The 26911-nt window shown below is 46.5% G+C and overlaps 1 protein-coding gene across 3 annotated transcripts; it reads left to right on the top strand.

Annotated features, from left to right (window-relative positions):
• The first annotated feature begins 249 nt into the window (after window positions 1-249).
• DYRK3 (dual specificity tyrosine phosphorylation regulated kinase 3) lies at window positions 250-25398 on the top strand. 3 transcript variants are annotated; one of them, XM_047840252.1, is made up of 3 exons: window positions 250-548; window positions 17843-17954; window positions 23578-25398. In XM_047840252.1, exons 2-3 carry the CDS (start codon window positions 17871-17873, stop codon window positions 25150-25152), a joined length of 1659 nt encoding a protein of 552 aa, XP_047696208.1. In that variant the 5' UTR covers window positions 250-548; window positions 17843-17870; the 3' UTR covers window positions 25153-25398. The 3 variants fall into 3 exon arrangements, with proteins under 3 accessions (XP_047696208.1, XP_047696207.1, XP_047696209.1); XM_047840251.1 differs by lacking the exon at window positions 250-548 and adding an exon at window positions 15316-15568; XM_047840253.1 differs by lacking the exon at window positions 250-548 and adding an exon at window positions 15826-15847.
• The last annotated feature ends 1513 nt before the right edge of the window (window positions 25399-26911 follow it).

Raw genomic sequence — 26911 nt, 5'->3', positions numbered from 1 at the left:
TCCACGATGCATCTTGAACCCTACCAAGATTACTAACGGGTCAGTGCAGCATGCTGCCTGCTGCCCATACTCCATTGCCTATCACTCCCTGTTGGATACCATAGTCATTACAGCTATGGATACTCCTCTGATGGCTCCAGCAATAGGAGCTGTGCCAGTGTTCCGAACTGGAATGCCACTTTCTGGTCCGGCACAACTCCACTGTCTGTGACATCCTCCGCGTTCTCCAGAGATCACTAGTCTAGTCACCTTATTGCAACGGAGGACTCATCAACATCACCGGCATCAACCAACCCAGCCTCTGCACCCCATCCTTCGCTGTCAACACTATCTACTCACCGGGAAAGCTTCAATCAGTAGAGACACCAAATACTTAAATACTTAGGGAAGCTGATGAAGCAGTGGCAACCTCCATTTTAATCTCCACAAGAACCATCAAGGATTCTGAACAACAATTCTATTAGACATTGACTTGGAGGATGAAGACTGGCCTGAACTATTAACTGGCTTTTGGTATTATAACCCAGCATACATACTAAGGCAACCAGGTACTGAATTTTTTACTTTTATCTTATTGAATTGAGGCAGCATTGGACACATCACAGAGACTCTGAAAACAACCTGGATTTAGTTCCTGATTTGTGTGCTAGCACTTTATTGTAGAAGAGCAGCTACTGAATACACAGAATGGGTAATTATATCCTTAAGTATAAATAGGCCAAATATTAATCATTACACTCACAATTTATACTGTTTAACCCATATTCACCTGTTAGAAAACAATAGATATGAACAGTGTAAACAATAGATCTGTGGATATTATGTCCAGACTTTAAAAGTGGGGCACCCAGGTGGCTCAGTCAGTCAAGCATCTGACTTGGGCTCTGGTCACGATCTCACAGTTCACGGGTTTGAGCCCCACGTCTGGCTCTGTGCTGACAGCTGGGAACCTGGAGTCTGCTTCAGAGTCTGTCTCTTTCTCTCTGCCCCTCCCCCACTCGCGCTCTCTTTCTCTCTCTCTCAAAAATAAACATTAAAAACAAAAGCAGGGACATATAAGAAACAGAAAACTTAGCATATAACATATATCATCACACTATGGATTTCTTTCTCACACTATGGATTCTTTCTCACACTATGGATTTCTACTCCAAGAATATAGGAATCTATGTTAATAAAACCTCTCCCAGTCGCACCCTACAATAATAGCCTATACCTTGAAATTTAACATGTAGGGGTTTCGAGCCAGGTACAGATACCCTAATTGTGTTCAGTGTTATTCATCTTCATTTATGCTCAATGAGCAATGGATGCCAACAACAGATTCACTAAAAGGAAGGAAACCCATTTAGTTCCTTGTTGGACTGGCAGGTTTAACTGAAGCAACAGTGGCAGTCACTTTTTCTCAATTCCAAATCCATCAAACCACATTAAATTTTCAATTTTTGAAATCAATCTCAAGTTAACACGCATGCAATGGCACCTTTGTCGTTATTGGGTACGTAGATGGAAACATTTGCAACGTACGACAAATAGATTTCACACAAAATAAAGCAATGGAAATTTGACATAAAGCACCTGGAGAAAACACTAACCATAATACTAAAAAACAACATAAAACATGTTTCTCTAACTGTTAATTGTCAATGTTATAGTTAGGAATGGTTGATGTATGTAGTCGTCTTCGGACAGTTATAATCTCAAGACAGTACTGGCTGCCTGAGATAACAGCCCCACCAGAAGGAAAGTAGATATCACACATCCTAATGGCTCTAATTCCTTGGGCAGCTGTCAAATTAGAATATTGGCATTTAAAGAAGGAAACATGACATTGGGTTCCCTACATTTGCTGTTTCTCAATATCAAAAGGGAGAGTGAAGGCCACAGGAAGACCCCTTATAATAGAAGGAAAATGTGTTCCTAAGGATACATTATTGGAATAGAACCAAAATACCTTTATTACTGCTGGACTTCTGGATATACCTATGGCATAAGTACCATACAGGTACCTATGACTATGGCTTTTATGCCTCCCCCACCACTTATATTTAACATGGGAAACTGGACCAGGATAGCGTGCTCTAAGCCAAAGCTCACCCGAACCTAATGGGGTCAAGGGGAAACTACAACATGACGTGATATGTAAACATACAACAGGTAATGAATGTGTCAAGAGAACAAAAAAAATATATTATTCGTGGTCAATAAAAGATAAAGAGCTATGAAAGTAATCAGAAAAACGTTTCACATCGAATTTCCTCAAATTAATCTAATCAATGTAAATCATACATGAGAAAACCTAAGTAAAACCAACACATACATTCCCTAAAATAATGACAGCTGGGGTTAAAATAAAATGATTATCTAGGGTTAAAATTTTAAAAACTGCTAGGGTTATGGCAGTGGAACACGTGCTTGATAGTCCTGTGCAAGCCTGTACCCCTGCAGCGTTATAAAGATGATCTTCACTTGGAAACATATTTGTCAAGGACAATAAACTGAGTGGTTCAAGAAGCTTACCTTTTGGTTGTTGGAGATTAAATATGGTAACACGTTAAAGAGTGCTTTGTTATCCTTATATTAAAAATATTAGGAATACACTTGTTTAAACTGCTCATGAAACTATGGTGTCAAAGAATAACACTCTCCACTTGTGACTGTGATTAATATTGTAAGTCATGTAGAATCACGGGATGGATTGATACTTTTGTTCATTTAGATTTGTACAGGACATTAGACACTTAGTATTAGTGTGTGAGTGATTTGAGTCACGGGGTAGACTGTTGTGTATTGGTTTGGAAGGATTTCAAATCCACTGGTTTACAACAACGACAAAAATAAGGTTGTGCTTAGAAGTGAAGTTGCTTTGATAGAACAATGAAGTTGTACTCATGAGAACTTAGTAGCTCAGCCACTGAGGGGCCCCCAGGGGCCTTACCATGGAAAAGATATGAAGAAGCAACGATGACAAGGGGACATTAAACTATATTTGCTGAGGGATCGTGAGGACTATCTGAGAGGGTTTGGTTTGGGCAAGGCAATAATACTTCACTGATCTAAAAGGACTCTCGAGGGGTGCCTGGGTGGCTCAGTCAGTTAAACGTCCAACTCTTGATTTCAGCTCAGGTCATAATGTCATGGTTGTGAGATTGAGCCCCATGTCTGGCTCTGCTCTGCGCTGGGCTGGGCTTAGAGCCTGCTTGAGATTCTCTCATACATTCTCTCTCTCTCTCTCTCTCTCTCTCTCTCTCTCTCTCTTTCCCTCTCCACCCCCCCCCCCCCACATGTGCACGCTCTCTCTCATGCTCTCTAAATAACTAACTAAATGGACTCTTGGAGACCTTGGGGCACTTAGCTCCTGCCTGCATAGCTCCTGCCTCCATAAACATGACTCTTTTACAGGCAGTAGTAAAAGCCATATAGTGTCCCTACAAAAATCATATTGCCCACCAACACCTAGTCCTCATTCCCTGGCAAGGTACCCTAGCAACATGGAACTTTTACTTTAGCACTGGCAGCTGGACGTCAGCTACAGTTCGCTAAGCTGTCTCTCCTGGGTACCAATTCCTGTAAAGATACACCTGAGCCATATTTGGATTTTACTCCTTTCATCTCTCCTTACCTGGAACAATAGTGTGATTAATCTAACACTGGTTTGGAGTATGTTATTTCTGTATTATCTAATGAAAAGACGTTCTCTTGTATGCTATTGGCTTGTGAAATTCGCAGAGCGAACCATTGTTAAATACATTGTTGGCAAAGACCAAATCAGCTTCTGAGTGTTATTTGCCTCCCCAAAACAGCCTTCGTGGGGAATATGTGCATTTGTGTAGATTCAAGATGGGAATTGGACACTAGGCGCCCCCAATTGCTGTTCCTATGACCCAGCCTTGCTGACACTTCCCTGTTCTAGGTCCCTGGCTACTCTGACCTGGGCTTCTAAGCATCAACAGTCTGTCCCCTGTCAGCCACCCTTGGCTACTCAGGTCCCCCCAGGCCCGTGGAGCTAGGGCTCACACCCAACTTCCTGCATTGCCTCAAGGGTGGAAGGAAAACACCCCCCAAAATTGTTCTGAGGCAGCCATAGGAATAGGTGACAGTCCTCATGTGTACTTACTGTTTGCTGGGGTCCTAGATTTCTGCAGCAATCAAGGATCCCAGGGATCTCTTATCGGAAGCTACCTCAGCCGGTCTGTCCCATCCAACCCTGATCAGGCATTCCAGATTCCTCCAGCTCTGCGTTCAGGGGGAATATGGATTATGTGTAGGTTAGGGTTTGGAATTAGGAATATGCCAGTTATACCCAAAAGCCTCCCCCTGTGACCCAGACTTACCCAACTTTGTCCATGTCTACCCGGGCCTGCACAGCTCACACATGTATAGTAGTACCCACCGTGTCAGCTCTAAACCGGTAAAAGACTGTCCCTGTTTGGACTGGTTGCCCAATGGAGTCTCTAGCAATCACGGCTTTGAGTTGTCACTTACTGGAGAGTACCTTAGCTATTTCACCTGCTCTGCCCTGGCAGGGCAGTCCAGATTTTTCCAGCTCTACTTTCACGGGGAATATGTACATTTGCATAGCCTAAGGTTTGGAATCAGGCAAACACCAGGTGCCTTCAATAGCCTCCACGTATGAGCCAGCCTCACAGGTCACCTGTAGTGTTCCAGGTTCCCAGCTGCCCTGAACCGTGCAGCCTGTGCATGCGCAGTTCACACCCCTAAGCCAGTCCACCAAGCTTGTGAAATTTTGGCCGGACGCCAATCGCCGGCACAGCCGCCAGCGTGAAGGGAGCCCACCTTCTGAAAACTGCTCTGAGCTGAAAGCTGCAAATGGGCCATAACTAGTCACCATGTGAACTGAACCAGGACCCCCCCCCCCCCCCCATGTATCTAATGGAGGATATCCTGACTCCTGCCGGCCCAGCCCCTCCTGGCAAAGCAGTTGGAAAACCTCCAGCTCTGCCTTTGGAGAGAAAACTGTCAGTGCAGAGCCTGATGTGGGGCTCCAACTCACGAACGGGGAGATCGTGACCTGAGCCGAAACCAAGAGTCGGACACTTAACCCACTGAGCCACCCAGGGACCCTGGCCATCACTTTTTAACACTAATAGCTCCCTCCTGAGGCTCAGCCTTGCCTGACGTCGCTTAACAGGTCCCCGGACACACTGAGCTGCAGACACTGCGCATGCGCAGACTGCAACTGTCAGACCGTCCTGGGCTGCAGGGGGGCACTCAGGCCTGCGGAACTCCAACCTGAACCCAACCACCTGAATGGCCTCAGTGTGGAGGGGGCCCACCCTCCCCACCTCAAAAATCTTTGAGGCAGCAGCTTTAAACTGGCAGTAGTCAGTTCCCATGTATGCTACCCTTTTGGACTTTAGCGGTAATCAAGCCTCCCAAATGTCTCTTGCCGGAGGGTGCCCCACTCAGCCAGACCATCCCTTCCATCTTGCTCCAACTTTGCCTTCTGTGTGAATATACTCATTTGTATAAATTAGAGCTTGGAACAAGGTAGATACCTTGTAACCCCAAGAGCCTGCTCCAGTGACCCGGCTTCTCCAGATGCTTGCTCAGTTCTGGGTCTTGGCTACCCTGATCTGGGAGTCCCACACATGTGTAATTCACACCCTATAAGCCAACCCTAGGCAGACCCGCCTACAAGCCCTTGGAACTCAAACCAGGCCTGAACTATGGCTAGCTTCCAGTGTGGAGAGAGCCCACCCCCTGAAAATCTTTCTGAGGTTTCTGCCTAACCTGGTAACTGCCAGTCCCCATTTAGACTGGCTTACTAATGAGGTCCTGGTCTTCTCCAGGAATCAAAGCCCCCCCCCCCCCCAGGTGTCTCTTATCTGAGGGTAGTCTGGCCATCCCACCTGGCCCCATGCTGGCAGGGCAATCCAGATTTTTCCAAACGGCCTCAGCAGGAACATACATCTTTGTGTAGGTTGAGCCTGGGAATTAGGCAGATGCTAGATACCCTTAATAGCCCCAACCTGTGATGTGGCCTCTCCACACACTCGCTCTGTCTTTCCGAGTACAAACTCTTGGCTACCCTGACCTGCACGGCCCACATATGCACAGTGCACACCTCGAATGCCACCTGTGGGTGAACAGGGCCATCCGTCCCTCTAGAGCTAGGGCCTATTCCCAATCACCTGCACAGCTTCAAGTATAGGAGTCCATTCCCCCAAAATTGATCGGAGGCAGCTGCTAAAATGGGCAACAGTATGCCCCTGCAGACTGACTGCTGGCATTTCAGGCTTTAGTGCTCCCAGGTGTCTCTTATTGGAGGATACCCCCTCGAGCCAGCCCCTTGCATCTTACCCCAACATTGCTTTCAGCAGAAATATGCACATTTGTGTGGGTTAAGCCTTGAAATTAGGCAGATGCCACATATCCCCAACAGCCTGCTGTTTGACTCAGACTCTCCGGAAGCTTGCCCTTATTCAGATCCCTGGCTATGTTGACCCGCACGGCCCTAGCACGGGCAGTCCAAGCACCCTTCAGCTGACCCTTGGCAGATGGTGCCCTCCAGGCCTGTGGAGCCCAGGCTGTTCCCCACCCACCTGCTAGACTGCAGGGTGGAGAGAGCCCACCCCCAGATAATCAACCTGAGGCAGCAGCTATAACCTGACCACAGACCATTTAGACTGGCTGCCTGGTGGGGTCCCGGGCTTCTCTAGCAATCAGGGCCTTCAGGTGTCTCTAACAGGAAGGTACTCCAGCTTTGAGCCTGCCTCACTCTGGCAAAGCAGTCTGGATTCCTCCAGCTCTGCCTTCAGCATGAATTGACACCTTTGTGCAGGCTAAGGCTTGGAATTTGGCAGACTCCAGGTACTTCCAAAAACTGCTCTGGTGACCCAGCCTTTCCAGACGCTTGCCCTGTTTCAGGTCCTTGGCAACCCTGCCATGGGCATCCCATGGGCATGCGCAATTCGAACCCCATCAGTCACACCTGGGCAGTGGGTCCCTGAGCCCTACAAAGCTAGCGCCCATCTTGAACTACCTGCATAGCCTCGAAATGGAGGGTGCCCACCCTCCGGACATGGGTCCGAGGGGGATGCCAAATGGGTGACAGCCAGTGCCCACATGCACTTACTGTTTGCTGGGGTCCAAGGCTTCAGCAACACTCAAACTCCCAGGTGTTTCTTATTGCAGGATACTCTGGCCAGCTTGCACAATCCAACCCTGAATCAGTCCAGATTCTTCCAGCTCTGCCTTCAGGGGGAACGTGCACACTTGTGTAGGTTAAGGCTTGAAATTAGGCAAACACCAGATACTCCCAACAGCCCTCTCCAGTCATCAGGCCTCTCCTGATACTGTCCTGCTCCAGGTGCCTGACTCTCCTGACCTGCGCCGTTCGCACATGCGCAGCCTGCCTTGTATCAGCTGGCCTTGGCCTGCAGGGGGCACTCTAGGCCTGTAGAGCTCCTTCCGGTGAAAATCTTTCCTTTTTTTTTTTTTTTTTTTTTTTAATGTTTATTGAGAGAGAGTGAGCATGGGGGTAGGGAGGAAGAAGGGCAGAGAGAGGGAGACAGAGGGTCTGAAGCAGGCTCTGTGCTGACAACGCAGACGGGGCTCCAACTCACGAACCATGAGATCATGACCTGAGCCAAAGTAGGACCCTTAACCAACTGAACCACCCAGGGACCTCCCCCATGAAAATCTTTCTAAGGTGGCAGCTTTTAACTGGCCACAGCCAGTTCCCCTAGGTACTCACCCTTTCTTGGGATTCCAGGCTTCTGCAGCCATCAAAGCTCATGTCGGAGGCTACCCTAGCCAGCCCACACAATCCAGCCCCAGCAAGGCAGCCCAGATGACTCCAGTTAGGCCTTCTACAGGAATATGTGCATTTGTGTGGACTAGGTCTTGGAATTCTGCAAACGTCCTGTAACCCCCAGAGCCCTCTCCAGTGACCTCTCCCAACACTTGCCCTGATCAGATCGTTGGTTCTTCTGACGTGCCCTGCCTGTGTGTGCCCGGTTCGTATCTGAAGACCCAGCAGGCCCTCCAAGCCCACAGAACTCTGGCCAGGCCCAGAGTTTAAGCCTTGAAATTAAGCAGATGCTGGGTCCACCCAATGGCTCCAGGTCCCAGGCCACCCTGACCTGTGCAGCCCACACATGAGCAGTACTCATCCCAAATGTCGACTTTGGGCAGACCTAGCCTTCCAGTCTGGTGAAACTCCAGCCAGGCACTTGCATAGCCAACATTGTGGAGGGAGCCCACCTTCTGAAAAATCACCCTGAGCTGAAAGCCACAAGTGGGCATGGGCCAGTCCCTCTATGAACTTACTGCCTTCTCCAGAAACCAGGACCCCCATGTGTCTCCGAATGGGGGAAAGCCTGTACTGCTGGCCCCATCTGGCAAGGCAGTTGAAAACCCTCTAGCTCTGCTTTGGGGGGAAAAGTTCACAATGGGGAAAATAAAGCCTTGGTACTTTGGGCTGACACCTTATACCCCCAAAGCCTCCTCCCTGTGACCCAGCATCCCCCAACATTGCCCTGGTGCAGGTATCTAGCTATCTTGACCTGTGCCAAGCCACACACACTCGGGTCTTCGCCCAGACAGCTTCCCCAGGGGCTGCAGGGGGCACTCCCGGCCTCCCGAACTCCAGCATGAACCCAACAAGCTGAATGGCCTCGGGGTAATGGGACCCCACACCTCGAAAATCCTTTTGAGGTGGCAGCTTTGATACTGGTGACAGTCTGCCACTTTTGGACTAGCTGCCTGACCCGGTCAGGATTTCCCAGTAATTAAGGCTCACAGGTGTCTCTTATTGGAGGGTACCCCAGCCGGCCAGCCTGCCCCATCCATCTACCCCAACTCTGCCTGCAGTGGGAATATGAACATTTGCATAGTTCAAGGCTTAGAATTAGGCGGAGGCGAGGCACCCCTGTGTCGCCGCCTCCTGTGAGCCACCTCACCCCGCGTTGCCCTGCTTCAGGTGTCTGACTACTCTGACCATTGCTGCTGGTGCATACCTAGCTCTTGCCCTAGCAACAGTCCTTTGGCTACCAGGGCCCTCCATGCCTCTGGAAACTGGGCAGGGGAGGGGGAGCCAACCACAGTAATCTTCTCTAGGCTAGAGGGAATCCACTACCTGAAAAATCTTTCTAAGGTGGCACTTTAAACTGGCCACAGTCCCCATGGACTGGCTGCCTAACAAAGTCCTGGGCTTCTCCAACAATCAAGGCTCCCAGGTGTCTGCGATTGGCCCGATCTAGCAAAGTAGTCCAGATTCCTCCAGCTCGGCCTTCAGCAGGAATATGTGCCTTTATGCACGTTAAGGCTTGGAACGAGGCAGATGCCAGCCAGGTACTTCCAATAACCTGTTTTTGTGACCCAGCCCCTCCCACACTTGCCCTGTTCAGGCCCCTGGCTACCCTTATCTGCTCAAGCTGCGCATACAGAGTTCATATCCCTTTGGGCAGCTGGGGCCTACAGAGCCTGTGGAGCTAGGGCCCCTCTTTATCTGCAGAGCCTCAAGGATAGAGGGAGCCCACCCTCCCTAAAACTGGTCTGAGTTAACCCCTAAAAAGAGCAACCATCAGTCCCCATGTAGACTTACTGGGCTCCCAGGTGTCTTTTCTTGGAAAAGACCCTGACTGGCCTGCATGATCGTGCCCTGGAAAGGCCATCCAGATACCCCAGCTCTGCCTTGAGCAGGGACATGTGCAATTGTGTAGGTTAGGGCTTGAATCAGGCAGATGCCTTGTAATCCCAATAGCCTGCTCCAGTAACCAGTCCTCTCCAAACACTTACCCTGGTCAGGTGCTTCTCCACCTTGACCTTCGCTGCCTGCACATGTGCGGTACACATCTCTAAGTCAGAATTGAGCAGGCCTGGCCCTCAAGCCTATGGAACTCTGGCCAGGCCCCAGCTACCAGCAGAGTTACTAGCCTAGTAGTATAGCCCCTGGCGATGTCGGGGGAGCCTTCCTATAATTGCTCTGAAGTGGCAGCTGCTAATGGCAACAGTCAGTCCTCATGTGGACCTGGTGTCTAATATGGTTCTGGACTTCCCTAGAGACAATGACTCCCAGGTGTCTCCTAATAAAGAATACCCTGTCCTGCCTGCCACCTGTCCCCACCCTGTCAAGGGAGTCGAAAACCTCCAGCTCTGCCTTGGGGTTGTTGCATCTACCCGACTCCTGAAACAGAATGCTACGGGCACCAGTGACAGTCACAACAAAGTCTATTGCAATGAGAGGTAAGGCAAACCGACCGATCGGGACCAACACTCTTGACCAGAGTGCAGTCTCCAACAGCCGGGATACAGAGTTTTTATAGCCGACCACATTGTCTTATTATCACCTGGGAACAGAACAAAGGAATAGCTCCCAGGTGGAAACAGTTGAAACAGGCCCTTGCCCCAATCCAATCAAGCATTAATCCATCCCTTGATTGATAGGATAAGGCTGTTAATCTCTTAACCTATAGTGTTAAAACAAAGCTGTTATTCCTTAAAGCTACAGGTTAGCCCTACCCTTACAGGGTGAATATTCCACAATGGAAGGTACGCCTTGAATTGGGCTGATGTTTTCTCTACCCCCTAGAGCTCGCTCAGGCATCCAGTTTTCCCAACACTTGCCCTGGGCCAGGTCCCTGGCAACACTGACCTGCGCGTCCTGTGCATGCACCATATGCATTCCATCAGCCGCCATCATGCAGGCAGCGCTCTCCAGGCCTGTGTAGCTAGCGCCCATCCCCAACAACCTTCAAGGCTCAAATGTGGAGGCAGCCCCACACGGAAGATTGCTCTGAAGTGGCCCCTGGAATGGGCTTCAGGTAGACTTACTTTCTGCTAGTGTTCTGGCCTTCTGCAGCAATGAAGGCTTCTAAGTATCTCTTTTTGGAGGATATTCCAGCCAGCTCACCATATCCACTGTATGCAGGACAGTCCAATTCCTCCAGGTCTGCTTTCAGAGGGAATAGGCGCCTATGTATAGGTTAGGGCTTGGAACTTGGCAGATGCTTTGTAATCACAAGACTTCACTGTCATGATCAGGCCTCTCAGGACACTTGCCCTGTTCCAGGTCCCTGTACGCCTGCACATGCTTAGTTTACACCCTGTCAGCAGGCACCACATCAGGCAGCTAGTCCAAATGGGGACACATGGGATCTTTGATTGAAACAGGGTGATATACGAAAAAAACCACCAGACGCCGAGTAGAAGCGAGGCAAGATTTTATTCACGGCCAGGCCAAACCTCACCTCCTGATGTTACGGAGAAAAGCGCAGAGAACGGCCCCGAACAAAGGCAGCAGTGGGCTTGTGTGGATTTTAGCAAGTCAGAATACATCATTATTTGGTTAACCAATTACAATCTACAGCGTTTCATGGTAGCCAATTATATTGTGACACAAAGACGTTAGTTTTGGCGGGAACCTATAAATTTTGAAGGTCTTTGTCCTAAGAGGGTTTAAAATGACCAATCATAGTTAGACACCTGAGATGCTATAGAGCAGTGAGTACGTGACTTTTTACACGTTGGTCTGGCCTAGGCCAGATCTTGGTAGAGAGGGTGGGGGAGTGTTTTGCATCCTAAGGTATTTGTTTAGCAAGCAGGCGAGGTCACAGAAGTGAGATAGGAAGGTTAGTAATTACTGATAACCCTAATAGGGAACTACATAAGCCTTTTATCTCCACTATTCATGAAAGGTGAGTTTAAGGCGAATTTATATACAATAAGCTTTCTGATATCTTATAAGTTGACCTATTACAGATTACTGTAGATGCCCAGGACTCCAGCAGAGTGAGTCCACAAGGGGACAGACTGTTGCCAGCTTAAAGCTACTGCCTCAGAACAATTTTCAAGTGGTGGCCTCCCTCCATCCTGGAGGCTATTCAGTGGTTTGCATCTGGCCTGAGTTCCATAGTCCACCATAAGCTAAAGGCCTGCTAATGGGTGTGGTCCACATATGCCCTGGTGGCACAGGTCAGGGTAGTGAGGGATGGGGAAAAGGGCCAGGTCAGGCAAGGCTGGGTCACAAGAGCAAGTTATTGGGAATACCTACATTACCTAATTTCAAGCCTTAACCTACACAATGTGCATATTCCTGCTCAAGGCAAAGCTGGAGGAATATGGACTGCCTTGCTAAGTCAGGGATGGGCAGCTCAGCCAGAGTATCTTCCAGTAACACACACTTGGGAGGCTTGATTTCAGCAGCAGCTGGGGACCCCAATAAGCAACAGGTCCATGAGAGGCCTTGGGAGTGGGCTTTCTCTTACTCTTAAGGCAATGCCACTGATTGGGGATGGGTCATTTCTCTATAGGCCTGGGGGCCTCTAATGCCCAAGTGTGGTTTACGAGGTCTGCTGTGCTTGCATAGGCCTTGAAGGACAGGGTAGCCAGAGACCTGTTAAAGGGCAGATATCGGGGGAGGCTGTGTAGTGGGAAGAGATAGTTAAAGGTACAAGGCATTTGCCTAATTCAAAGCTCTAACCTCCACAAATGCACTTATTTACCCTGAATGCAGAGTTGGAAAAAAACTGGACTTTCCAGGGTCTGGTTAGGCAGACTGGTGGGGTTCCAGAAAAATAAGGCATAGTTTTAATGTTTCAATGAGCTAGATTTCTGTATTTTTTTTTAATTTTTTTAATGTTTATTTATTTTTGAGAGAGAGACCGTATAAGTGGGGAAGGGGCAGAGAGAAAGGGAGACATAGAACCATGAAGCAGGCTCCAGGCTCTGAGCTGTCAGCACAGAGCCCAATGCGGGGCTCTAACTCACGGACCGCGAGATCATGACCTGAGCCGAAGTCAGACGCTCAACCGACTGAGCCACGCAGGCGCTCCTAGATTTCTGTATTTCTGAAAAAATAGCAGGTACATGTTTCTGGAGCTTAGGTAAATTTGAGGTCAATTAGGAGGAAAGGGAGAATTTCTTTCCAAAAGATTTTTAAGAATGCATTCCAATTTTGTGATTCATGTGTCATATTATGTATTGGCATATCATGCTGTAAAGAATACTTCATAGCAATGAAGCGATTTTAAATTTAACCGACAGCTATCTCATCACACAATTGAAGGTGAAGGCGGCCACAGGGAAATTTTCTTACTCTCTGCATTTGAAACTGCTGTGATCACATTCCGGAATGTTCCATTGATTTCTGAAGTTCCCGGAATAGCTCCCTTTTTTTGTCTGTTCGTTACAGTTTTCTGATTTTGCAGATTTATTAGAACTGGTTTCAAAGGTCAGGCAGGCATCTTCTATATTTGGCTAATCCACGTTAACGTTTTAAATCTGGCTTTAACTATGTGGAGAAAGATAATGGCGATGTTGAACTACTTTTGAGTGGGGCTTTGAAAGGAGAAGAAAGGACATGAATTGTCTGAAAGCTGCTCGTGAACTAGAGGGCACAAGATACCAGCTCAGAGGGGGTGTGGAAGCTCCTGCTAGATCCATCACTGGACTTGAACCCAGCCCACTGTTTCACCCAGCCAGATTGTTATGAAATGGGGACTCTGAAGAAATATTGGAAAGTATTTAAACCACTAAGCTCAGAGATCCGTGAAGCTCCAACACCTCCAAGGAATCCTCCTCTCCCTGACCGTGAGAACAAATGGCTAAAGATAAAAGACGCTTCTGTTTCCCACCTCAGGAGCAGGAAGGGGAGCAGGAAGGCTTCAGGGTGGCTCACAGAGGTATGTCTGAAACCGGAGATGTGGTCCTCTCAAAGCAGTGATTCAGAATGAAGCAAAAAAACTGGTGGGAGCAAGTCCCAGTCAGATGTTCAGAGCAGTGAAGTGGTCTAGGGTGTCCACATAAGTACTAAGAACAGGGATTATTTAATAGGATTTTGCAATCTTAGAGCTGGAAGGACCTCAGCAACAATCTAGTCCAACTTTTTGTTGCTGTGGAGCCCTCTCTCTTCAAACAAAAGCTTCCACAGGAGCCCTAACACAAACTCATAGGAAAGCAGGATTGCTGGGGGTGTGGCCTGGAGGGGCAACACCCACAAAAGCTTACTTATAAAATTAGAATAACTTTAAGAATCATCGTGCAAGAAGTTTTATTTATTTGTATCAGAGAGAAGCTAAAGCAACTTTGGTCACAAAGAATCAAGTTCCCCAAACTGACACATCCTTAATTTGCAAAGTGAAAAGCCTTTGGGTCCTTAAGGACATTTTTGCTTGGAGGCAAGAGAACAGGGAATATGACTTTTAGTCACACGGAAATGAGCCTTGGATGGAAATTTTCAGATTTATGGACTATGCTATGCTGGTATGGGACAATGAGCCCCCAAGTCCCACCAGGGGGCGCCCCTGTTCGACATTTTGGGAACGTTTGTTTCCCTCCTGGAGCGTCTGTCGGCCTCGTGCTTTGTAGGTTTAAGGGAAATCCGATTAGATACCACGCTCAAGGAGACACTAGGCGTTCTTCTATTTCAATCTCCTTCCCTCTCACTTTTCGTCCCAATGATTGAAATCCACTTAATATTGGGGTTACTGAGGTTTCTTCACTTTTCAGAAAAAGAATTAAAAAGCCCCCAAATATCCCCTGGAGAGAAAAACAAGAAGCGTCTTCCAAGGGGCCTGGTGCAGCCCGAGGACGGCTGGGAATTCCAGCTACAAGATCCTGGGAAAGAACGGCTCCTCTGGCCTCAGTTTTCTCATCAATAAAAAGGCTCTTTGCGCCCTACCATCCGTAGCATCCCGTGACAGGGCAGTCTGGCAAATGTCAGCTTAAATTCTGGATCCTACTTCTATCTGTAAAAGGCGGATGCCACACAGTATGATCACGGAGATTAAATAAAACAATGTTCGTAAGCGCTGGTGCAGTGTCACTAAATGGGTTTATTATTGCCTCTTACGTTTTTATTATTGCTTTCATTACCCCTCGGTGGGGGGGGGGGGGGGAGAAGCCCCTCCTTGGGAAAGCCTAGGAAATTAGACTTTTCATTCACTTTTGTTCTAATTCATATTCACGGGAGGTTTTAGAAGTTCAGGCTACAACGTGCTGAAGGACAGCAGACGGTTGAGGGGCGCGCCCGTATTTCTGAGGCGGAAATCGGGGGCTAACTGCTACTTCCACAAATCCTCCCCCGGGCCTTTCTCCCTCCGGGGGCAGCGACCCCAAGCCTCACTCGCCGCCAGAGAGCACAGGCAGCGCAAGCGATGGATGCCCCGCCCCGAACCTCCCGGAGCCGGCGCCAGTGGCAAAGGCCAGCGCCGCCCGGTGGGGCCTCGGGCCCCGCCCCTGGCGTCATCGCGTAACTTCGCAGAGGCGTTTCCCGGGGCGTGCCTCTGTTGCTAGGCAACCACACCGCTCCCCCTCCCGCCCCTGGCGCTCCTCCCGCCCCTGGCGCTCCTCTCCCCACTCCCTGCCCGGCCAGTCGCAAGCAAAGGCGCGCGGAGCTGCAGTGTCTGGACGAGAGTCCCCCGGGAAGCGTCGCGGTCCCGGAGGCAGCCGCCCCAGCGCAGGTGGACCCTGCGCGTCGGACCCTCCAACCGTCGCCCCTCCCCCGGGGGCTCCCGAGCTAGCGGATGGGAGGCACGGCTCGCGGGCCCGGGCGGAAGGATGCGGGGCCGCCCGGAGCCGGACTCCCGCCCCAGCAGCGGAGGTAACGGCGGCGCAGGGTAACGGGCTGGGGGCCCCCGAGTGGGTGGCTGGCGCAGGCTGGCGAGGCCGGGGGTGTGTGGAAGTGGGGGGCGGGGAAGGCCTGATGGAGTGAACCCCCGGTAGCAGGGACGAAGGAAAGGTTCTTTCTGATCTCCTCCCGGGGACCGGCCCACCCTCCTAGTCTGCATCAACTGCCCTCCCCCCCCCCCCCCGGCCCCCCGTGAGCGGAGGAGGAGAAGCTGGAGCGGAGCTAGGAGAAGAAGCTGTAGATCGGGGATATGTAAGGAACTCTAAGAAGCTGGGACTTTTTGTGGGGCTTTTTAACAAACCGGGGGAGGCAGAGAGCAAATACCTTTCCAAGAAGCCCTGTTGCTCAGAGCAAATAACCCAGGGCTGAACTCTTGGGGTTTGCCGTGAGGGGTGCGGTCTGACTTGGGGATATGCAGGTGAAGGGTTGCGCTGAGTAGGGCTTTCTGGGGATCCTATTTTGAGAGATCTCCACCTTGCATTGTATTTTACACCTAAAAGGAGACTACGGACACCCCGCTCATTTGCATGCAGACTTCCTTTGGGTAATTTCCTCTGCCTGTTTATAAGAATACTTGCAGGTCTTCAGGGTTGTCTTTTTCTCTGTAGTTGTAGACGCCTGTCCCATTTTATTTATTATATTCATGATGTTGGCAAAGAGTCAGTCACATCCAGAATTTTTGGCTGTCAGAGAAGCAGTGTGTGTCCATTAAAGATACATAAAATTCTATCAGAATGTGAGTTTGTGTTTATAAAGAATCTTTCAAAAATATCTGTAGTTGTGTTTTTAATTATCTTTGTATTTCTATAACACACCAATTAAGAAAACTCTAGAACTAATTTTATAAAAGTTTTGAAAGGCAACTTTAAATATTGCAATTACGAAAACAAATATTTCAGCATATTTTAAAAGATTTTTAAAAATTCTTCCCCTGCAACCTCGTGACCATCATTGTATTTGTAGTATATTATGTAAAAATGATACGATGAAAGGCTGATGTGTATGACTGGGAAATTCGTGTTCGCGGTGGCAGATGAAATGCATTATCTAGGACCATCTTGTGGTTTAAATAAATCCTCTCCCTCTTTTGTGGCAGAGGCACAGCGTGAAGGAACAGAGAAGTGGTCCTTAATCATTTAGCATTTAGCTTCCACCATCCACTAGAAAATGGAGTGGATAAAGAAGTGAAATTCAGTACCTTGTATAATTTAGAGAATCTCTTTAGTATTTGTTGTAGTATTCACTGGATATTTCTACAAGTTGGGTAGATGTTAAGTAGGTAAGTGAATAAATCATAAAAAGAAGACATTCTAAGAAGGCTTTTTATTCCTTGCCTGTAAGACAGAGAAGTGTGCAGACTGGAACTATTCTTCCCATTATAACATGTGGAAAACAGGCTCAGAAAAGAAGGTAGTACAGCCAGTGATAAAGCAGAGATTAGAATCCAAGGCTCTGACTTTTAAAATACAGTTACCTCTGCCTTTTTTTCCCCCCCTCTCTTTTCCTGCTCCGGTTACCTTTTAGGCTTCAGATTTAAACGAGCCTTTATTTTCATGTAGTAAGTTAAATGAGAGCCTTCTCATAGTCCCTATTCTTATTTTTTAAAATTTTTTTTAAAGATTTTATTTTTAAGTAATCTCTACATCCACTGTGGGGCTCGAACTCACAACCCCAAGATCAAGAGTTGCATGTTCTCCTGATGAGCCAGCCAGGCACCCCGATAGTCCCTATTGTTAACAACATTTACACAGTAAGAGTTGTCTTAACTCTGTCAAAATACAAACCTAAAATGCTATCCTTTTTTAAAAAAGAAAAAGAAGTGGGGCACCTGGGTGGCGCAGTTGGTTAAGCGTCTGATTTCAGCCAGGTCACGATCTCGCGGTCCCTGAGTTCGAGCCCCGCATCAGGCTCTGGGCTGACGGCTCGGAGCCTGGACCCTGTTTCCGATTCTGTGTCTCCCTCTCTCTCTGCCCCTCCTCCGTTCATGCTCTGTCTCTCTCTGTCCCAAAAAAAAAAAAAAAAAAAGTTGAAAAAAAATTTAAAAAGAAAAAGAAGAAAAGTTGGGTTTTCTCTATTCTTTTGCCAAATACCCTAGTTGTTTGTATTCGATGCCAAAATGCAGTGTAGACTTTTTTTGTATTAGTTATTTGTGGCAGATGTGAAGAAGTAAAGACACAAAATGTTTTGGAAATACAAGTTTATATACTTAAGATACTGACAGATTTTATCTGTAATCCTTTCAACTAGATTGGGGGATGGTGTCTATGATACCTTCATGATGATAGATGAAACCAAATGCCCACCCTGTTCGAATGTACTCTGCAATCCTTCCGAACCACCTCTACCCAGAAGACTAAATGTAAGTAAATGAAATTGTTCTTTGCTGTCTAGATGTCTGGGAAAGAAGGAAGTGCTACTTAATGCCCAAGGTCCAATTACATCTCACTGGCAACTCAGACTCTTTTGTTTCCTTTTGGTGTCTCTTGACTTTGGAATAACAATTTCTGTGGTCCAAGTTTAGCTTTCCAGATGATTTTGATTTGGAGCCCCACGTATTCCTTTCAATCACTGGGATAAATTATATGGCACTAGGAAAAAAATAATGCTACTTTTATCTAGGGAATGTTTTGTTGTTGTTGTTGTTTTATGGGATGACATAGTGTATTATAAAGGTTCATTTTAACAAAAATGAGGAACAGATAATACCCCTGAATTCATAGATCTGCAAGTTTTTTTTTTCCCCTGCAAGATAGAAATGCAGTCCTCGCTTATTAGTATGCTAAAGAGAATCACTTTATAGATCATAAATAAAACTTGAACAGTACAGTTTGGTTTCTGATGCATTTAATCATTCTGGAGCTTGCAGACACTTAGCTTTTGACACTGTTTTACTTAAGGTAATAAAAAAATTAATTCATATTCCATCAGCATACACAGGATAGTAGGGAGAACGGGGTTTGGAGGAACTCCATGACAGGGAGAAGCCATTCTGTGACTTTAAAATTTGCTGCATATGTCCCCTGATGACCAAATTGAATAACTGAATAGACTTATTTGTAATATTTCTCCTTCAGATTTCTGCATTTAAGACCTAAAATTGTTTCTGTATTCTAGTATATTTTTTATTATATGTCTATTTATTTATTTTGAGAGAGAGAGTGCACATGCACATGCGCTCTAGCTGGGGAGGGTCAGAGAGAGAGAGAGAGAGAGAGAGAGAGAGAGAGAAAGACACAGAAAGACACAGAAAGACACGGATAGAGACAGAGAGGATCCCAAGCAAGTTCCGTTCTGTCAGCGCAGAGCCCGTGGCAGGGCTCAGTACCACGAACTGTGAGATCATGACCTGAGCCGAAATCAAGGTCCCAATTAACTGAATGAGCTACCCAGACGCCCCAGTTTCTATAGTCTAAAAAAAACAATTACTTGAATTTTTCATAGCCCTTTCCAACTTTCTGTTAGCTTTTGCTATTAAAATCAATCTTTTCACTAGTTCCAAGGCTAATAATATTACAAAGTATTGGCTAAATATATTCTGGTCTCCCTATTTTTAACCTGTTCCCTGGAGTACAATAAGTTTCCTTTCCATTTTCAACAAGCTCATTTCTTTAATATGTGAAAACCTCTCAGAGTTCCAGAACCATATACTCCTCTGGTTGACCATGGGCTTTTTGGTTACTGGCTGCCAATTAGCATATCTCTGTAGGAAACTTTTTGCAGTTGGGCTGGTACATTAACATATGATTTAAAGTTCATTTTAACTTCAGTTTAGAGTTAGCCAGTGCTAATCACCTCCCGGTAGGTCAGTTAAACTGTATGTTTCAAGATTAAAATGAATTTCTTACTGTATAGCATACAGAGTAACAGTTTTTGAGAAACATGGGGTTTTAGATTCTAACCTAACTGGTGTCTTTGCAAACTTTGCTGAAAGCAGTGCTCTTTGACCTCTTGTTGACATTTATAATAGCTCATTAAGACATGATTCCATCCCTAGACCCTATTGCTTTTTGTCACAAAGCCTTTAAGCTTTGTTTATCCAAGATGTTCTTGCGTTCTCACTCTAAACTATAAATCGTCCGCTTGGCATTTATTGGCTTAAGCTTTGTGTTGCAGATTTAGCGTCAAGAGCTAGGGAAAGAGTAGAGTTTCATATCTGGATGAGAAGGATATTCCTTTTTTCGGAATTTCTCAACAAGATCTTCGAGACTTGACTCACACAATTGAGAATGTCAGCTTCTATTTGAAATGTCAAGAGTCCTCCAAATTAGCAGTGTATGTGAAGCATTGTTAAGTAAAACATGATTAATCGGTCTCTCTGGATGTAATCACATAATTAAGAAAATAATTGGTAGAATTGATCATACATATTGTTGAGTTACTGTGATTACAACTACGGACTAGAAACATATAGTATTTTATTTATAACTATTCTGCTTTAACATGTGTGCAAACTCTAGACTCTGCTAGAACAATGGAAGGAAGATTTTATTTATAGCACAACAGTCTTGATACATAATTGATTCAGGCCAGTATTTGAGTTATTTACAGGAAAGGAAAGAGACCTGAGAAGATACCCCATCCTTGTGTGGAAAAATTCCTTCCTGGAATTCTTCAGATTCACTGGAGATTCAAACCTTGATAACCCATAGTGGACTGTACCTGGGGTACCTTGTTCTGTTCTGGGAGCCACACTCTAAGAGAACAGCCCGTGCTGAGAATGTGAATAAGGCAGTAAGCATGAGGCAGAGGATATAATGGGCATGATGGGCCCAGGGAAAAGTAGGGGGTGGGGGGAGGGCAGGACAGCCCCTTTTTAGTATCTGAAGGACTTTTACATGAAATCTGGACACTTCTGTGTCCTTCCAGAGGGCAAAATAAGATGTGGTTTTCAGGGAGAGAGATTTAGGCTCACTTTAAGGAAAAACCATGGCATCCTTAATCTTACTGTAATAGCTCTGTGGAAATGAAATTTCTGTAACATATCCATTCAAATTCATGTTCTGTGCCCAAGACCCCCTCTTTATCACAGACAGAAATGAAGACTCCGGAACCCACACAGCCTTACATGTAGGCAGGGTAGGTGAAATACCCAGGGATGGACCCTGGACCCCAAATACCTTTCCTACCAGCTTGTTACTGATGACTATGGTTCCTAGAGAGTCATTCCTTTGGGTTAAGGCATTGATCTGCTGTTAAAGTTCAAATATCTTGGAGAGGTAAATTAAATTACCTTAAATTGTATAGCAAGTCAAAAGCACGTTTTGTATCAGGGAGAAAATGGGTGAGTTGTTTCCACACCTCCTAAAAGAAGGCCTAATGTGGGTGCCACCATGCTGCAGGAGAGATATTTAATGCCAGATGTCTGTGGAGGGAGACTGGAGATGTGGAAGGAGGTACCAGAGAGAGAAGAGATAAACTGAAAGGGGAAAAAGGGAGGGCATATAAGAGTTTAAACCTTAATATGTTGAGAATTTTGTCTACTTATTACCAGTGTTTGTAAAATGTTTTATAGCTTGTAAGGGTCTTTCACATATATTATTCATTAGAGTTTGATTTACACTTTGCATCCTACAAGTAGGTATTATGACCCACATTTTATAAATAAAGAAACCGAGGCTAAGAAACTGAGCTAAAGTTTAACAACTTGCTTAGGGACCTACAGCTTTTAAGCAGTATAGCCAGGACTCTAACCCAAGCCTTTTGACATCGCTTTTCTTCAGCATGTGTCCCCAAAGCACTAGAGGTAAATCTTTAGATGCATTGAAGTTAGGTATTAAAATTTTTAAGGAAAACTAGCTGAGATGCACGCGAAGATTCATTTTTGTTACGCAAATCTACCTAAAACCAAACAATTGTAACTCCCTAGTCCAGCCAGTCTATCTCCTCACAGATTGGAGTTCCTTGAGAACACCTGTTTCTTTCCGCTCTTGTAATAGTGAACAGTAAGGGTTCCTGTGAATGTCACGTGGATGGATGGATAAATGGGACCCTCTTCTGTTTTTTTTATCCTTAAAATCACCAATAGTGGGGCACATGGGTGGCTCAGTCAGGTAAGCATCCGACTTCAGCTCAGGTCATGGATCTCGCGGTTCCTGAGTTTGAACCCCGCATCAGGCTCTGTGCTGACAGCTCAGAGCCTGGAACCTGCTTCGGATTCTGTCTCCCTCTCTCTCTGCCCCTCCTCCCTCTGTCTCTCCCTCTCCCTCTCTCTCACAAGTAAATAAACATTAAAAGAAAAACCACCTAAAATGAGGAATAGTTATTTGACTTAATTACTGCTAAGAAAAACGTTGTAGTATATTTCCACCTTAGCAAGGTGTTTGGGTTCTGTCTGCAGGCCTGTTGTATTTTCTTGACCAGCGATAGTTCTCCATTTTGGTATCGGAGAGATTTTTCTGGGTCCATAGGTCGTCTCTTTACTGAAACCCCATGTGCCAAAGTGTGGCTACAGTTGTATTGCCAACTTCACTTTGTGTGTAATCATGTAATATCCTGTTTTTGTAACTGTGGGACTTCACAAATGTTTAGATTGATTAAATGACCTGAAAGGAGCAGGCAGGAACTAATGTCCTGCTTGCATAACTATAGCTGTATATGAAGTTTGGCAACACTCAAATGTTTTCATCTTTTGTTTTTTGCCACTATTTATATCTTTTATATTGTTGTTTAGGTAATAGGCCTGTTTTCTGGAGTTAGATTAAAATTCTTGTTTTTAAAGATTTGGCCACTTTGGATCATGATCTTTCTATCTCTTCTTTCCTTCTAGAACCCTCTTAATTTTTCTTTGTGTGTGTGTGCGCGCGCGCGTGTGTAATTGTTTAAAGTATTTATCTTTCTTGCTTTTCCTTTCCTCCATCTAATTTCAAAGAAATTGTGTTTCCTCTTGAAGGAGTAAGTAGAGCTGTCTTCTGTGAGTTACTGTTCCTTGAAGGAGAATGTTAAGCAAATGCAAGTAAAAAAAAGTAGTATGCCATTATCACTTAGGCTCTTGCTGAGGAAGAGTGGGTGTAGGTGTAAGTGAGAGAGAGAGAGAGAGACTCTTGATCTCTTTGAGAGAGCTTTACAAGAACCTCCCCACCTTACCCCCCAGGACCTTGGATTCTCACCGTTACTCATCAGATACTTAAAGAACTGGCCCAGATGATCCCAGGAGCCCTCTTTGGCTTAGGACTCTTGTGATTCAGTGCGCTGAGCTAGAAGGATTCAATCATTTTGGGGGGAACCTGGGAGTAAATAACGAGGCCTCGCTTGATTCCAAGCCACAGTCCTCGTTCAGCCCCAGTTGGAGAGGACTGCAGGCACTGGGAGAAGCTGGTACCAAGTTGTGTTCATGAGAAGCGTGCTGGACTGACAGAAGACCTGGGCTCAAATCCTGCCTCTGCCCTTCAGTGGCGTTTTACTTATAGAACGCCTTTTTGTTTTTGTTTTTGTTTTTTAATAGAACACTATAACGTGCATATTTTGATTCTATATATGCCATTAAGATCTGGGAAGATACTTGAAACAATTAGTAAACAATATGAGACCGTGTGTATGTAATCAAGTGCCAGATTATGTGGTACGGGTTGGAAAAGCTACAGTCACGATTCGTTAGTATGGGCTTGGAGTAGTTCTAGGTAGAAGAGAGAGGGCTTGAATTGGGCCTTGAAAGAGTGTAGGATTTGAGTGGATGGGGTGACAAGATTCTCAGTAGAAAGACATACCTGCCGGAAGGAACCTAGCATGTGTAGGGCTTGGTAAGAAGACCATCTCTCTCTAACAAACCAAGGCATGTGTAGGGGGTGGAGGTGGTCATAGTATTCCAGGGGGTCCGAGATCAATATAACCCAAGTCTCTAGAGACTCCTGCTTGTCTTACCTCACTTTTGGGTCTTTGTAACGTACGTGACTGGACAGTTTTGTTGTTCAGTCGGGGGGAGGATTCTTTCATCCTTCCACTGTTTTCAGTGACTTTTCTATTACATTCATTTTTCTTTTCCGTAGACCACTGCCGAGCAGGTAGCAAGAGACCACACTCAGCGCTTTCTGAATGGAGGTGAGGTGAAGGTGGAACAGCTGTTTCAGGAATTTGGCAACCGAAGATCCGATACTCTCCAGTCGGATGGCATCAGCGACTCTGAGAAATGCTCTCCTACCGTTTCTCAGGGTAAGAGTTCAGATAGCTCGAATGCGGTAAAACCCAGCAGTTCAGCCAAAGCATCCAAAGTGGTGCCACTGACTCCAGAGCAAGCGCTGAAGCAGTATAAACACCACCTCACTGCTTATGAGAAGCTGGAGATCGTCAACTATCCAGAAATTTACTTCGTGGGTCCAAATGCCAAAAAGAGACATGGAGTGATCGGTGGTCCCAATAACGGGGGGTACGATGATGCAGATGGGGCCTATATTCATGTACCTCGTGACCATCTAGCTTATCGATATGAGGTGCTGAAAATTATCGGCAAGGGGAGTTTTGGGCAGGTCGCCCGGGTCTACGATCACAAACTCCGACAGTACGTGGCCCTAAAAATGGTGCGCAATGAAAAGCGCTTCCATCGGCAGGCAGCTGAGGAGATCCGGATTTTGGAGCATCTCAAAAAGCAGGACAAAACTGGGAGCATGAACGTCATCCACATGCTGGAAAGTTTCACATTCCGGAATCACGTCTGCATGGCCTTCGAATTGCTGAGCATAGACCTTTATGAGCTAATTAAAAAAAACAAGTTTCAGGGGTTTAGCGTCCAGTTAGTTCGCAAGTTTGCTCAATCCATCTTGCAATCCTTGGATGCTCTCCACAAAAATAAGATCATTCACTGTGACCTGAAGCCAGAAAACATTCTCCTGAAACACCACGGGCGCAGTGCAACCAAGGTCATTGACTTTGGGTCCAGCTGCTTCGAATACCAGAAGCTTTACACCTATATCCAGTCTCGGTTCTACAGAGCTCCGGAGATCATCTTAGGAAGCCGCTACAGCACGCCTATAGACATATGGAGTTTTGGCTGCATCCTCGCAGAACTTTTAACAGGACAGCCTCTCTTCCCGGGAGAGGATGAGGGGGACCAGCTGGCCTGTATGATGGAGCTGCTAGGGATGCCACCACCAAAACTTCTGGAGCAGTCCAAACGTGCCAAGTACTTTATTAACTCCAAGGGCCTACCTCGCTACTGTTCTATGACTACTCAGGCAGACGGGAGAGTCGTGCTTGTGGGGGGTCGCTCACGTAGGGGTAAAAAGCGGGGTCCGCCAGGCAGCAAGGACTGGGTGACAGCACTGAAGGGGTGTGATGACTGCTTGTTTATAGAGTTTTTGAAAAGGTGTCTCCACTGGGACCCCTCTGCCCGTTTGACCCCGGCTCAAGCACTGAGACATCCTTGGATTAGTAAGTCTGTGCCCAGACCTCTGACCATTGAAAAAGTGTCGGGTAAACGGGTGGTAAATCCTGCAAATGCTTTCCAGGGACTGGGTTCCAAGCTGCCTCCAGTTGTCGGAATAGCCAATAAGCTTAAAGCTAACTTGATGTCAGAATCCAACGGTGGTATACCTCTGTGCAGTGTGTTGCCCAAACTCATTAGCTAATGGACAGTGCTGTGCTCAGAGATGCGTATGTATGTATTTTTAATTCTCTTGCAAACCTGAACGTGGCGGAAAAAAAAAAAAAAAACACGAGCCCGTTGGTGGATATGTTTTTGTTAGACTAGATTTCTTTTTTTAACACGGCAAAACATTTTTATATGTCTGTAACAGAACTCTTCAAGGGCTAATGACCTAACCAGCCTGTGTTGGCCATCCTGGAATGTACATTAAATGACTTTTTATAGGTCAGTGTATCTTCGTTACTGTCGTCAGATGTACATCACCTTGCGTATCCTGCTGGTTGAAATCCCTTTCTCTCCAGGTAGAAGGTATCGCAGGAAGTATATCCTGATCATTCCTCACCGTGTCTAGTCTCCTTCAGCATCTATTCCAGAGGGATGGTTTGGGACACGGCTGTGGTTCTGGATGAGAGCCAAAGCCCCTCCTGTCCCAGCAGGCCACTCTGTGGGCCCATTCCAGGTGAAAGGGCTCAGCAGAATATGGCGTAAGGGAAGGCTCCAGAAGCTGTTAGTCACTTGAAGAGGTGTCATTGCTTCTCAAATGAGTCATATCTCTTTCAATCCTGTGATTTGTGGCGATTTTATTTTATGTTGTTATTATTTCTGTGATTATTTTGCTTCTGATTTGTTTCCTAGTCAAAGCATTTTACTGATGTCTTACCACTTTACCAAGTGCTGGCTTGAAAACTGAGTCCTGTGTATCACTTTACCGCCCCACTCCACCCCTGTCTCCCAGCAACATAAAGCAGCTTCTTTGCCCCAGATTAATGTTAGAAGCGTAGAAGCAGGGGCGCCTGAGTGGCTCTATCAGTTAAGCATGACTTCAGCTCAGGTCATGATCTCAGTTTGTGAGTTCAAGCCCTGCATTGGGCTCTACACTGATAGTGCGGAGTCTGCTTGGGATTCTCTCTCCCCCTCCCTCTGCCCCTCCCCCACACTTACTTTTCTGTCTGTCTCTCTCTCAAAATAAATAAATAAACTTAAAAAAAAAAAAAAGGGAGAAGCAGCATGCAGACTACAGTTCTCTAATTTCTGGGAACCCTGGAGACCAGCCTGCTTGCTGCATTTCCCTGGACTTTCTTCCTTATAAAATCACTATCCGATAATCCTCACTATAGTTTGCTGCTTCCCCTCCTCTCTCCCCGCTCTCTGCCACCTCAGTGTGCCACAGTTTACCCTACTTTTTAGTTGCTTAAACTGAAGACCGCTCCCTAGATTCTAAGCGCACTTCGGTTACAAGAAAATCCAGAAACTTGGGGGTAACCCGTTTCCTTTCCCTTCACTTCAACATCCTTTCTTTTTCTCTGCTAAGATTTAAACAGTGAGGACTGGCAGTAAAGCTAACTGCTAGCCAAATGTCTCTCGGAAGGCTGGAGAAGGCACAGTGCCTGAATACCTGAGTGCTACCGTTTTGTTGCCCTCTCCTGCCACTCTCCTCCAGGGGTGCGCCTGAACTCTGCCCCCAAGTGTGCTCTGTAAAGTAGACCGTTGCTTTCTTCACCACCATTCTCAGGGTGACCCAGTTCCATTTTTACTGTAGAACTTAGTCTCCTGCAAGCGCCGTGAGATCAGAAGGAGATCATAAGCTCGCTGGGCAGCACAGTAACCAGAAGGAAAAACATGCCAAGGGCATATCATTTAAGGAACGTTTGCCTTATCCAAAAGCACTCTGCCACAGCACAGGCTGTGCAAACAGAATGAAGCAATGTCCAGAGCGTGCCCTTAGCCCCCCCGCCCTGGCT

This window comes from Prionailurus viverrinus, chromosome F1, assembly GCF_022837055.1.
Source record: "Prionailurus viverrinus isolate Anna chromosome F1, UM_Priviv_1.0, whole genome shotgun sequence".
Lineage (NCBI taxonomy): Eukaryota > Metazoa > Chordata > Mammalia > Carnivora > Felidae > Prionailurus > Prionailurus viverrinus.
Note: the sequence above shows the minus strand (reverse complement) of the source record. Positions and strands in the feature narration are given on the sequence as shown.